The sequence below is a fragment of the Protobothrops mucrosquamatus genome, unplaced genomic scaffold, assembly GCF_001527695.2.
Source record: "Protobothrops mucrosquamatus isolate PMUCROS unplaced genomic scaffold, P.Mucros_1.0 scaffold1887, whole genome shotgun sequence".
NCBI classification, from domain to species: Eukaryota; Metazoa; Chordata; class Lepidosauria; order Squamata; family Viperidae; genus Protobothrops; species Protobothrops mucrosquamatus.
In genome coordinates, this window is record NW_015388013.1 from 280,001 (window position 1) to 294,746 (window position 14,746).

Consider the following 14,746-nt stretch of genomic DNA (forward strand, 5'->3'; position numbering starts at 1 on the left):
TAGGACAGAGGAATAACCCCTGTCCCGGGCCCTCCAGAGATCATTCACCAACGTGACCAATGCCGTTTCCGTGCTGTATCCCGGCCTGAAGCCCGACTGGAGCGGGTCCAGATAGACTGTTTCCTCCAGGTGCCGAGGGAATTGCTGCGCAACCACACTCTCAACAACCTTCGCCACAAAGCGAAGGTTGGAGACCGGGAGACCGGGCGATAGTTAGCCAATACATCTGGGTCCAGGGAAGGCTTCTTAAGGAGGGGCCTTACCACTGCCTCCTTTAAGGCTACGGGGAAGACACCCTCCCGTAAAGAAGCGTTTATAATTCCCTGGAGCCAGGCTCGTGTACCCTCCCGGGCCGCCAATACCAGCCAGGTTGTCTGTGTCAGCGTTGCTCTCTGTTGCACTCCTAAGTGAGGCTGTCGGAATTCTTGCATCATCATCGGATGATGGGGTGAACTCAACAACCTCCACCCTTTCTAGGGCTGTGTCACATGTCCAGTTGGCGAATCCAGAAAAACAAACTCCTGGGACATTATTTTACCAAGAGTATAAACTTTACTGAATAAACCATATTGACACAGATGAAGTGAAATCAGCTAGCATAGTTAATCCCTCCCCTTTTTCTAAGGGTCAGCAATCACTTCTGTTCATTTTATTACGTGAACCAGTGAGCCATGCTAGACTATCTGCTGAATGTGTCCATGGGTTGGAGCGGTTGGAGCACTGTCTCATGGGAACCAACAATGCTCAAATGCAATTCCCCCCACCCTTGCATTCCATCCCACCTCCTCCTTTTCTTGTCAAGCTGCAAGTGAAGCGGAATATAGGTCCTGCAAATCAGTCTTGACAGGCCGTCTTGCGGGTTTTCTGGGTTGGCATTTACAAGTGCTGGGCTAGGAAGTGGGAATGTAATTATTGTGTTTGGTATGTTAATTTCCAGATTGCATTCTGTTTAGATTGTATTGTGTTGTTTTTATTGTGTACATTACCCAGAGTCACTGTGTTGAGCAAATTAAATATTATAAATAAACAATAACCCATTGTATATTAAAATTATATGTTAATAATATTGTATTAATTGGAATATATTTTAAATATTTAAGTACTAGGTACATGTGTATATATGAGTTACCTAGAAGTTTAGAATTTTGTAGCATGGATCTCGAATCAAGAGTAAATAAAATCTGTGTTATTGCTGTGATGATCAAAATAAGATTTGAAACACTTCTACTCTTTTTCATTTTGGCATCAATTCTTACCAGTTCTCAAAATGAATTGCTTTTGAAAAAAGTTTGAAAATAAACATATGAAATATATGTCAATATCATTAACACATTTTAGAAGCAGCCAAGATAAATACAGAGAAAATGTAGAATCAAAAGGTTAAAAGGACATTTGCCTACAGATGATGTTTGTTTGTTTGTTTGTTTGTTTGTATGTATGTATGTATGTATGTATGTATGTATGTGTGTATGTATTTATGTATTTTCAGTGGGATTTACTCCTGTATAATTGCAAAAATTGAAGTTTAAAACTTTAATTAACCAAATCCTTTATGAGACAATTCACAGAAAAAATATTCTCTGTATTAAAAAAATGTTTTTGGTGACTTAGTCTTTCCAGTTTATTGTCAGATAGAATATATTTATTGAAATAATAGTTTTTTCTTATACTACTTTCTTAGTAGCTGTATAGTCAGTAGATTACAGATTATGTATGAGATTGAAGATTCCCACAACTGATAATAGACATGGATGCTTGATGATGAAGATAAGGACAACAACTCTTTGTGACTAATTTTAGGAGAAAATGGAACCCACTATTGATACATGATACCAAATGGAAAACTGTTTTAAAGATGCTTATGCTAAGTAAGTTTCATTATACAAGTTTTTTTCTCCCCACTGATTTTTTAGTTGATTTGGAACATCTACGGACAGTAAAAATTGATAAACATCTTCAATTTTGCCAGGAAAGTCATTCTAGCAGTCATTTTGTATCAGCGAAGACAGGCGATTCTGTAAGTATTATGAATAATGTTATTTTAACAATATTGTCATTTTGCATTTTTGTGAATCTCCAGAGCTGGGTACCAATATTGCACATTCAATATCAACTTTTAGAACTGGGTTGTTCATTTTAGATATTTAGGATGTTATACTTCTCCAAAGTTGACTTTTTTTAAAAAAAAACATACTTTGTTTCATTGTTATTTAAAAAAAATAATTCTTGTGATAAGTGTGTTTGTTATCAAAGCAAACAGATCTTTGGGCATATTAACTTGTGTGTGTGTGTATGTGTGTGTACAGACACACATACACAATGATATTTCAGTTTTTTTAAATTTACAGACATTTCAACAATTCTGTTTTCATTTTGGCATTATGGGGTACTGAGTATAGATTAATGAGAAAAAATGAATTTCAACAATTGTAGAATCAGGCGGCATCGTGTGTGTGTGTGTGTGAGAGAGAGAGAGAGAGAAAGAGAGAGAGAGTAGTGCATTCAGAAAGTATTCAGACCCCTTCACTTTTATCAATTTTGTTATTGTAAGGGTTTGCCTCAACTAGATCTCCCAAGAAAGCACAATTCTTTAAACAGGCATTGTTTCAAAAGGAACTTTTATTGAGAGTTAGTGATAGCAATAGAGCAAAGCAAAGTCTGAAGAATTTGTGTGCGAAAAGTTACATCATAATGCCCATTCAGGACTCCTCCCCCTAGTGTCCAACCGTCCAGTTGAAATCCAGCCAATTCATAGATGCTAGGTTGTTTTGAGAACCTGGTAATTTAGCACCTATCTCAAGGTCTCACTTGCTTTCATTTCCCAACAGTCCCAGGCTCCGTTGTCTGGAGATAAGGCAGATGTTTTCAAGCCACATTCCTTTCTCACAAAGGGAGGACGTTTCAAAGAGGACAGAGCAGAGACAGGCAAATACATTCCCCAAGCAAGCATCCTCTCTGCCACCAAAATGAAACACATCAATCAGGTTTATTGGGATAGCCCTAAATACGTTAGGGCCTCTAACATATTTCTTATAAACCCACTTGTTTTCCGAGGCAGGAAGATCTTTCCAGGCAACTAGAACTGTGATGCTTGCGAGAGTCTAAAATGTTCTTGATCTCAAAATGCTGCTCACCTTCCACCATAATGGGTGGTGAAGGAGGAGCAGTGACAGGCCTTAACAGAGATGTGATCTCAGGTTTCAGCAGACTGCAGTGGAACACCAGATGGATTTATCGTAAGCTCTTAGGGAGTTCTAATTCCACTGTGCCAGGGTTTATAATGCACTTAATAGGGAAAGGGCCATTATACTTCAGTCCTAATTTCTTGGATGGTTGCAGCGATTGCAAAAACCTGGTGGAAAGGTAAACTCTATCCCCCACTCGGAAAGGCTTCGGTTCCATATGTTTTTTTTATCTGCCTGAGCCTTATATGCTGCCCTGGCTTCATCTAGAATTTTCCTAACAACCGACCAAATGTTCTGCAACTGATGAACCATTCCTTAAGGGAGGGAATGGCAGGTTTGCTAGCAGGCAGCTCAGGCATAGGGATGAAAGTCTATTCATTACCCACTTGGAAAGGAGTGAAACTGGTATTGGAGTGCACTGCATTATTATAGGCCACTTCAGCAAACGGCAACTAATCAGTCCAATTATCTTGCTGATAATTGATAAAAGAACGAAGGTATTCTTCTAGAACAGGAAAAAAGTCTCTTAAGCTGTTCGAATGCGGCTTGGCATTCTACAGTACACTTTAATGGCTGGCTGGGCTTCGGCTTATTTTCTCTCTTCATTTTCAGCAGATTTGTAATGAGGACTGCAATCTGTGCAAATGAGGGGATAAATTGTCTGTAAAATTTAGCAAACCCCAGAATGCTCTGTAATTGCTTTCTGGTGTAGGGAGGGGGCCACTCCAGGATAGCCCACACTTTTTCTGGATCCATGTCCACCCCCTTGTATGAAATGCTGTAGCCCAAATAGTCAATCCTATCTCAGTGGAATTCACATTTTGACAGTTTGGCATATAATTTGGCAGAGCGGAGCTTCTTTAGGGCCGCCCTAACTAGCTTCATGTGCTCTGCTTTGGCTTCGATGTAGATTAGAATATTGTCCAAGTACACGAAAAACCCCTTATACAGGTGCTCATGGAGCACTTCGTTTATCAGTTCCCACCCCCCCATCCCCACCCTAGCTTGATTTTTACGCATGTGCCTCACCCCCCTCGTACGGGGCTTATTTTTGGGGTAGGGCTTATATTAGGCGCATATGTAAAAATCAAGCTAGGGCTTATTTTCAGGATATGTTTATTTTTGGGGGAACATGGTATGGTATGGTATGGTATGGTATGGTATGGTATGGTATGGTATGGTATTCTATTCTATTCTATTCTATTCTATTCTATTCCATTCTATTCCATTCCATTCCATTCCATTCCATTCCATTCCTCTACCCTATCCCTATTCCTATCCCTATCCCATTCTATTGCACTTTTATAGCACCACTGTAACTCTGAATTTGTAACAATTGGCAGAATCAGGCTAGCATAATTGGAGTCTCTTGATCTTTGTTTTATATCTTTTTATACCATACTTTGATAAGAAGATAAAAAAATGTCCTCAAATCTTTATCAATTGTGATGGGGATTATCTTGCAGTAAATGGTAAGAATAGATAAAATTGATGAAAACAAAAGAATTTCCACAAAAATATTAGTAAAATTACTACTACAAAATTAGAATCTTTGAAGATAGCTACTGCTTGGGATAAATAGCCTGGGAAATTTAGCTGTTTTTCTAACTCTTCAGCTATCCACTTTTCTTTCTGTTTGCAGTTACAATTCAGGTTAGTGGTTGTCACCAATAAGGCTTTTCTGGCATGAGGGACTGGCTACCCCATGGGTTTTGTTTTCCCCATTCCACAGAGTATCAGAGTCAGCTTGATTTGGGTACCATCAATTAAGTGCTATCTTATGGGTCCCAAGAAGTGTGTCTTCTCTGTCGTGGAATCTGCCATTTGGAACACTATGTCCCCAATTCATATAGCCTTCAACTTGATCCTATATAATTTACTATTTTTTCATGTTCCGCTATTGTATGCTACTGTTAAATTGTTTCTTCTATGTCTTTTTTCAGATTTTTTTTCTTTTCCTGCCTAACTTTCACTTGTATTTTTCTGTCTGTTTATAGGTAATCCTTGACTTACACCATTCATTCAGTGACCATTCAAAGTTATAAAAGCACTGAATGGTGACTTTTGCCTGAAGTTACGTCTGCTACAGCATCCCAATATCTTTACCCCGCTGGATTGCCATAGGCCTTGGACCTCTTTCCCGCCCCACTGGGTTCCACACCCTCCTCCACACATCCAATCACAGCTCGGTCCATTTACCTTTTTTGTAGATCTCCTTTGGGAAGCAGCCATTCTACCACACGGTCTTCCTATATAGAGGCTCCATGGCACCACCCTGGAAGTGGGTGCCATTTTGAGAAGAGCTACAATTAATTTGGAAAAAAAAGGTGACCATTCTGCTTCTTGGCCTCCGAGCTGTGGGGATGGGTAGGGATGAGAGTTTGAGACCCAGCAGGATGCGGTCTGTGGGAGCCTAGTGGGGCAGGAAGTGAAGTATGGGTTCCCTTGGATGGGGAAGGCCTGGGGCAGGTCACACATGAGCTGAGCCACCCTGTGCTCTGCTATGTAACCCTTATGGTCACTTAACAGCCACAATAGGGAGAGTAGGGATTGGTAGTTAAGCAAGGTGATCATGTGGGCACCTTGTTTAACTGTCATCATGACTTGTGACTGTAATGGGCAGGATCCATTATAGTAAGTCAAGGACCATCAGTATTATTAATTCAAAGACTCAACTAAAACCTGGAAAACAACTGAGCAAGAATTCATTGCCTCAAAATTATTAAGGGACAATAACGATTGGTGGGGCCCTGTTTTGGCTGCTTTATTTACTTATATTAATAATTCAGCCCATTTCCCATCTGACTGAAACTATTATCATTCCATTCTATCTTAATGATCCAAGAGGAGCCTGAGTCCAACAAACAGTAGCAGAACTAACAGCACAGAGAATCCTATTTTATATTTAATAAAGTGATACAGCAAGTCATCTGATATAAGTACTTTACAAATAGATCTGTAAATATTGTAAAGTTGTCCTGATTTGTTGAAAACTACATTCCTTGATATTTTATAGGGTTTTTAAGTAACAAATACATGTGTCCAGCTTTTCTATGCATTGTTTGTGTAGAAAATATGCAAAAGTTATTTTTGCTAAATATATTGAGGCTCAATTAAATATCGGTTCATAATTCAGATATATATTCTGAATAAACTATGAAAGAAAATATTCTGACAAATTTGGCATAGATTTGGCTAAAGAATCATTTCAGAAATATACAGATAATTTCCCCATCATGTCTCACTATTTGTCATTCAAAAGTGATTTTTTGCTATGTTGGAAATAACTTTAGGATGTCTGTTTCTAATCATTTAAGTCTTTAATCTTTTTAAACAGGTGTTCCTGTGTTTTCAAGGAATTGCAGCTAACCTTGTTGATGTCAAATTAAACAGAGCAGAAATAGAGCAATTGCAGGTGATAATCCTAATTATTTACACACACACACACGTAAAAGTTCAACATTTTTGTTGTTGCATAGTGGGAAGACTACTACACACTATATCATTTTCCCTTAGACATATAGAATCACTTATTAAAATGTTCTCCTGTGTTGGAGTCCTTAGAGTAAGTAGCCAAGTTCAATAATATATAGCTGAATATTTTGAACATCAGGAAACCTGGCCACCAAGTTTCAGATCTTCACAAAAATGTAACTTGGTGACATCCAAGTTTATATTTTAAAATAGAATTAGTTTGTGACACTGATTCATAGAAGTTTTAAGAGAGCCTAGCCCTGTCAAAGAAGACCATTACTGATTAGTACCCTGATGCGTGAATCTTCAACTTCATAGGCTGCTTAGTTCTGAAAAGATTTGATAGGAGGGTAAAATGGAGAAGGTCTAGGACAACTTGCCATGGCCAAATTGCTCCAGCCAACTCGCCACAGGCAACTTGCCCCAGCTAATTTGCTGTGGCCAATTCATTGCAGGACAACTCGCAATGACCAACTCATCACAGGAAAACTGGCTACAGAACAAGAGTTACACTAATATCGAAGAAATGGTGGAATAAAATCATTAAAGAAAGAATGCCAAAGGAAGGACAAAATGAAATGTGAATGACAAAAATTAAAATAATTTTTAATTATTTTAAATAATTAAATTGAATTAGAGAATTGTCCTGCAGTGAGTTGTCCCATGGTGAGTTAGCCATGGCGAGTTGCCCCATTCCAAAATGGAGAAGCCTTTTGCCTTCATTCCATTTGCGTTCCTGGGTAAAATAAGATTTGTGGCTATCAAATAACTTCCTTCTTATTTTTAATGTGGCCAAAGTCTTGAGAATACCCAGTGAAATTTTAGACCTTTGTCCTTTGGTCAGTAGACCTTTCCTGTGCCATCTTGAATTTCTTTAGAATTCAAAAGAAAAAGAAAAACAGAAAGCAGAAATTATTTTTCTACCTGCTATGAATTGTTCGTGATTATATGTATTCATTTACACAGAATTTTTATATAATTTTCTCTATTCTTATTTTCAGAATTAGGTATGCTATAAAATTGAAAGAATTGAAATAAATGTATGTGTGTATGAACACACACACACACACACACACCATACATGTACATGCTTGCATATATATATGCACACACATTTAAATAAAGTAATCTCCCAACTCTAATAGATCTGTGCAATGTCGGTACAGATCACTTTCCAGAAGTGACAAACTGAAGATTTGGACAAAATCTTTGCAATAATCCTAAAATAAGTATAAGTGCTGTACGCATTAGCTTGTGTTTTGCTAATTGAATTCACCTGGAAAGTCCAAATTGTTTTAATCTTAGGCCACACAGTAGCTTAAACATAGATCACTGGCCTACTAAATATGTACAATAGTTTGAAGAATGATTTAATTTCTCCAAAAAGTCTAAAAATCCTTTCTCAACTGTAAGAACCAGCAAGCTGCTCAAAAATTATGGTTAAATAACATACGAGGTTAGATACAGTAGCCACATTCAAATCAGACAACTTGCTCTTGCTCTTCAACAGGAGACCTCAAGGCCAGAGAGTCTTGTCTCCTTGCAAAGATGTATTTATTAAGTGTAAGGCATCTACAGAGATCATGGAATGATTGATATACAAATTTAGTTTAAATACCGCATCAGCAAATATATATATATATATATTTGCTGTATATACGCTATAATTGCTACCAAATGTGCTTCAACAAAGTACTGAGTGAAGGGTCTGAATACTTATGCCAATATGATATTTCAGGGGTTTTTAAAATAAATTTACAGACATTTCTAAAATTCTATTTTCACTTTGTCGTTATGGGGTACTGAGTGTAGATTAATGAAAAAAAAATAAATTTCAACAACTAGAATCAGGCTGCTGCATAACAAAATTGACAAAAGCAAAGGGGGTCTGAATACTTTCTGAATGTACTGTTTGTTTCTTTATGATGGATACCCCAGACTAACACCAATCACATCTGCTAACCCGCATTGGACCAGCATGGCAGATTCTTTCCACATGCCAATACATCCTCATTCCTTGGAGGACCTAGGGCAACTACCCATGGCAGCAAGAAGACCTGTCTGAAGGCAGAGGGTGCCAAGAATCTCTGGGTTAAATCAAGCTGCCTTTGAACTTTGAACGTACTGTGTTTCCCCCAAAATAAGTCCTGGTCTTATTTTTTTTCCCTCCAAAAGAGGCACCAGGTCTTATATTCGTGTGTGTGTGTGTGTGTGTGTGTGTGTGTGTCTTTTCCACTCACCTTGCAGCAGTGGCAACGACAGCCCTGCCCAGCTGGCCCACTTCTTCTGTGGCCAAAGATGCAGCTTCATTCTGCAGCTGAGAATGGAGCTCGGACTGCATTTCACAGTCAAAGGCCTTTCCGGAAGGCATCTGCAACTGCGAAGCGAGCTATGGATCCATAGCTCGGTTCTTGGCTGCAGATACCTTCCGGAAAGGCCTCTGACTGCAAAATGCAGGCCAAGCTCCATTCTCAGCTGCAGAATGAAGCTGCTTCTTCTGGCGAGGCAAGTGTCGATCCATGGGAGGCCTGGCTACAATGGTAAGCTCTACTCCCCCACACACCCTAATTTGATTTTTTAGGCATGCACCTTGCCCGAAAACTAGGTTTTATTTTTGGGGTAGGGCTTATATTAGGCCAACCCAAAAATCAAACTAGGGTTTATTTTCAGGGTAGGTTTTACTTTCGGTGAAACATGGTAGGAACGGTCAACATTTGAAAAATGAAAATGGATGTTCGTCTAGAAGAACTGCTGATTGAACTCAATAATATGCATTGGGATATCATTGGATTATGTAAAACACGACAAAAGTGAAAATTTAATTGAACTTGATAGGAATGTTCATTTACTCTACATTAGAGGTACTGGATGGATGATATGGCAGAGTTGGTTTTCTCATCAACCAAAAGCTGAAAGAGTGTAACATTTGAAAATATATCAGAATAGCCCAGTGCATCATTTAATTGAACAAACAATACAAGCTTTAAATCACCCAAGCTTATGTGCCAACAATAAGCTATAATGATGATGAGGTCAAAGAGTTTTATGATGATGTGGTCTGCCTTCAAGACAAAGAAAAATGCTGATACAAAATACTAATGGGTGACTTTAATGCAAGAATAGGAAGGACAACAATTGGAGAAAAAGCAACCGGCCCATATGGAACTGAATGAGATAATAGACGTGACAAACTAATAGATTTTATATCATGAACACATTTTACAAGAAAAAGGCTAGCAGAAAATGGACATGGAAGAGTCCATTTGGGTACACAAGTGAAATTGACTACATCATGTCAAGTGATAAAACCATATTCTGCAACTGTACTGTCATCAGTTGTTATAATGTTGGAAGTGACCATAGAATGTTACGAGCTAAAGTGAAGGTAGAGTCAAAAAGAGCATACGAAAATGATAAAAATATCACAAAAAACAAAAATAGTGATAAGCTGTTAGAGGAGAATAACAATTTTGAGATTAATCTTTCAAATCTCATTGCTTTGTTGCAAGATTTGGAAGAGATGAACATTACGGACCAAAATGAACAAATATTCAAAAACATAATTGAATCTGTTATATCTGTAGCACTACCTGAAAAACACTTTGTCCAGTCAAAAATCTCTGGTGAAACTATTGATTTAATGAAAAAATGATGGTTAATGAAGAAAGCAGAAATTTCACTAATAAACTGGAGTACGTTGAAATTTACAAGACCATAAGAAAACATATCCAAGAAGAAATGTGTCAGTTTAACATGAAGCTTTTGAAAAAGGCAAGTGAAGAAAACAAAGGAATAGAGCAAAATGCAAGCTTATGAATACAAAAAGTTTTTGCATTAAAACATGAAGATAGAACAAAGCAGGAAATGTTAGAAATATTGGAAAATTCTATTCAGAGCTATACAAAGATCAAGATCATTCAAAAGTAACAACACCCACTTCCGGTTCCGGTTCGCGGCGTTCCTAGTCGTACGGGGAGACTCGTCTCCTCGTCGGCTAGCTTTCCCTCCGCCGGTCGACTCTTATACAGGTCGAAAGTCGCCCTGGAGGGTGCGACTTCTGTCGAGGAGTCTTTAGCTCTGCAGTGGAGGAGCGGCGGCTCCTCCAGCTGTCTGGGCGATCTCAGGGCCGACGGAGAAGAAGATCGGCCAGTAAAATGGCCGATCATCCTGCTGCTTCAAACCGCAAGTCACGAACATCTAAATTGTAAGAACCCCCGTGGTGAATCTGGGTGAGACTTTTCCTTGCTACTCTCTCTATTTGACTTTGTTTTTTACCTGTAAGAGCCTTGTTGGAATTATTTCCCTGGCTAGAGAAAGCAGCTTTTATGTGTTTGGGAAGGAAGGCGTTTTACAAGACTAAATTTTACTTTTATATTTTTTGGGATACAGAAAACTCTCTTTTTTTCTAAGAACTGTATTATCACCTGGTGTTGGAAGATTATTTCTTCTTTCACACTATACCTTTAAAGATAGAAATAAGGAAATGGTGTCTGGAAAAGATTCTTTCTTAACCTACTGAGGACATCTAGTGGTGAAAACTTAATACTGCAATTTCTGGTTATTTTTTGAAGTTAGACCAGATCCGACCTTCAAATTATTTTTGAAAAAAGATAAGCTGAGCTGTGGGAACTGTGGGGGGTGGATACAGACTAATTTTCATCAAATACAGCCTCCACAAAAAAAGAGAGATTTTTTCTAATACTGTCAAAATGGAGAAACCACATTCACAATTAAACTATAAACTTATACTGGAAAAGATACATGAGGCCACTGCAGAAATTTGTGCCATATTGAAAGAACCTATTACAGAACTAAGATCCAGAAATCTTACTCCAAACATTCAAACAGATGTTCAGACTACACCTGACTATTTTACAAATAAAAACATACTAGAAGAGGAATTAACAGAGATAAAAGAGGAACTTATCCTACCTTACAAATATCTCATTTGTAACTTTGAGGAACAGAAGAAGCAAAGATTGAGATTTGAAACTACAAAGCAACGATATTTTAAGGAGGAGAGAAACACGCTTGATGCAGAGGATGGGACTCCTACTTCAAAGGCCACTGCAAGCAACAAAAATAGACCTACTGACTGAAAGGGAAGCGTGTTTATGGAAACCTGCTTGGCACAGGAAAAAAGCCAGAATTAGACTTAAAAGAGAAATTTAAAATTGTGTAATGGATTAAAAGGCAATGCTGGATTTATGGACTGTTTTAAGGATTAAAATTTAGAGTTAGAAGCAAATATATATATATATATATACACACACACACACACACACACACACACACACACACACGTATAGGAGCGTGATTACTAGAATAGATATTTTAAATAGATTAAGAATCTATTGGATTTGTGTATTTATGTAGCGTTTGGGAATAATAGATTTAATTTGATGAAAATCATTATGTATTGGAATTGAAAAAATGATGATTGTTTAGATTTAGATGCTTTTAATAATTAATGGAGTGTTTTAAATTAGTAGGATGACCTTTTTGTATGACAGCAAAGACGTGATAAGGTATGATAAGCAATTGGAGAAAATTTGAATCTTGTTTGATGAATTTGAATGAATTAAGGTTTAATATTATCTTGTCAGTTTAAACAGATGGATTGATTCTGGGATTACATATGTATAGGGCTGGTTAATATTTTATTGTTATTAGGATATCTAATGTGTAGTGGAAGAAGAAATAAATGAGATTGGTGATAAAATGAGGGATGTGAGAGATTAAGAATTAGAATTGATAATTTGTTGTTTTAAACTTAAACTATGGTAATTGTAAACCAATAAAGTTATAAAACAGGTTTAGTAGTAATAGAAATTTAAAATAGAAATGGAATATTTAAATGTATCATGTTAATTGAGGGAAATAGAGAGGGGATAGTGAAATGTTTGACCACCCAACCACTACGGTGGGTCCTGAGTACTTTTTCTTAAGAATTTAAAAAAAACAATAAAATGTGTTTTTTTTTTTTAAAAGTAACAATACCCACGAAAGAGGAAATACCAGATATCCTAGTGGAAGAATTATCAAGTGTCATAAGATCAATGAAAAATGGCAAAGCTTTAGGAAATGACTGCATTATGATTGAAATGCTGAAAGCTGGTGGTCACAGTTTACACAAGATAATAGCAAAACTACACTCAAGATATCTCAGAGAAGAAAAAATACTCGATGCAAATGATTCTTTATACACAAGAAAGGGGCCCAAAATGATTTAAAGAACCAGAACCAGGGCCCAGCAAAGCAGAAAGAGCCCGACTCCCACAGCCCTCTCCCTGCCTCTTTCCAGCCCCGCAGCCCTCCCCAGTGGAGACTTGCCTCAGGTGGAGGACTGGATCAGTGTTCCCTCCCCAGTGAGATCAGCAGCCCCCTTCCCCGCCTCCTGGTAGCCTGGTCTGACAGAGGACAAAAGGCCTACAGCAATCCATCAGCTGTGAAGAATTGGAGAAGGTAAAACCTGAGGGAGGGGTAGAAATAAAGCAGCAGCAGCAACAGAGAGGCTTCGAGCCAGAGAGCTCAGATCTCTGAAGCTGCGTGGCCAGCTGAGAGGAGTAGACAGTGGAGCTGAGCCGACTGGAAAGCTGAAAGGAGGCCTGACCAAAGCAGAGATGAGCACCAAAAGACAGAAGGGAGCCGGCAAAGAAAACAACAAGAAGCTACAGCAGCGAGCAACAGAAGTGTGTCAATGCTGCAAATACTGTATATTCTTGCTTTGACAATGTGCAGAACTGTCTGGTATTTATATAGTTAAATCAGCAACCAGGAAAGAGGGAGGAGCATAGGATAGCCCGGGAGAAAGAAACCGGAAGTAAATCACATCTTCCAAGTTGATTGGAAGATGTGAACCATGACCCTACAATAAGGGAGTGGAAATGTTTGGAATGTTATCCGTACGGAAGAGAAGCAGATCTAAGCATTCCTCCATGTTGTGCTGACGTATCTGTAACATTAATAAATGCTTTTAGGAGAAAATATGCCTGAAAGTCCTTTTTAGTGTTTCGCTAATCAGACACTTGACATTATGCTTAGATCTCATCTCATTCTAAAACAATATGGGGTCCCAAACCCCATCCACTGCCTCGAAGTTTGAGAGGTACTGGTAAAGATTTGGGGAACATTTGAAATGAAGCAGAACGAATTGTCTGACACCAGCTTCCTCCTAGCAGCAGCAGCTTCCCCGGGGGGAGAAGCGACAGTCGGCAAGCCGGGGGAGAAAGGAATCTGGCAGATTTCCCAGCTGGGAGCAAGGCCAAAGATATCGGGAGGGACGTCAGACTGTGATAAGCCAAGAGAAGGCTCCGGACGAAGCTGTGCAGCATTGCCAACAAAATTGGTGAGTCACAGTCCTGAAGACTTAAAGAATTCCAAATTGAGGCCTTTCCAGCAACTGAGCTCACTACAGCTAATAGAAACCTTACGGCAGCTTGAAGTGACGCAACTGCCAGAACTACACCCGGTCAGCTTGCAGATGGGGGAGGCCCAGGATGTCCAGCAATCATTGAGGGGCCTACAACAGCAGAATACACCACTACAAACCCCACTTGCACAGTTACCATTGGGAGGCCTGCAGCAGCAATGGGCACTACCAGCCTCCACTGCCCAGCAACAGAGAGCCCACCAACCATGGGATTGGCAGGCAGGAACTGGGGGCACCATATCAACAGCAGGGAGCCCAGCAACTGCAACTGGGGGCACCATATCAACAGCAGGGAGCCCAGCAGCCATGGGACCAACAACCGGGGTGGGGCCAGCAGCAACAGCCCCAGTGGGGACCGCAACAGCCTGTTTTTGCACCACCCTTCAATGCAACCTTCGATGGAGACCCAGAGAAGCTGATTTTTTTTCTCAACCAAGGGCGCACTCACTTGAACCATTGGGCCTACCATTATCCGGACCCAGGTGCCATGGTCGACGTATTTGCATCCAACCTAGAGGGAGAAGCAGCTGAATGGCTGAATAATTTATATAGTGAGCAAGCCCCCGAATTGGAAGATCCCCACCTTTTCCTCTTAGGTCTGAAAGAACGATTTGAGGACCCATCCATAGGCCTCAAAGCAGCAAGACAAATTCAC

The 14,746-nt window shown here is 39.2% G+C and overlaps 1 protein-coding gene across 3 annotated transcripts in view; it reads left to right on the top strand.

Moving 5' to 3' along the window:
* The window catches only part of RAB28 (RAB28, member RAS oncogene family), a 194,815-nt gene that overhangs the window by 170,192 nt on the left and 9,877 nt on the right, over window positions 1-14,746 (top strand). The window contains exons 5-6 of one of the 3 annotated variants that reach the window (XM_015823497.1): window positions 1,914-2,017; window positions 5,396-5,490. In XM_015823497.1, coding sequence (XP_015678983.1) covers window positions 1,914-2,017; window positions 5,396-5,482 — 191 coding nt within the window. In that variant the 3' untranslated portion in view covers window positions 5,483-5,490. Of the gene's footprint in view, window positions 1-1,913; window positions 2,018-5,395; window positions 5,491-6,522; window positions 6,601-14,746 lie in introns of those variants that run through there. The other 2 variants (XM_015823495.1, XM_015823496.1) reach the window with 2 other exon arrangements.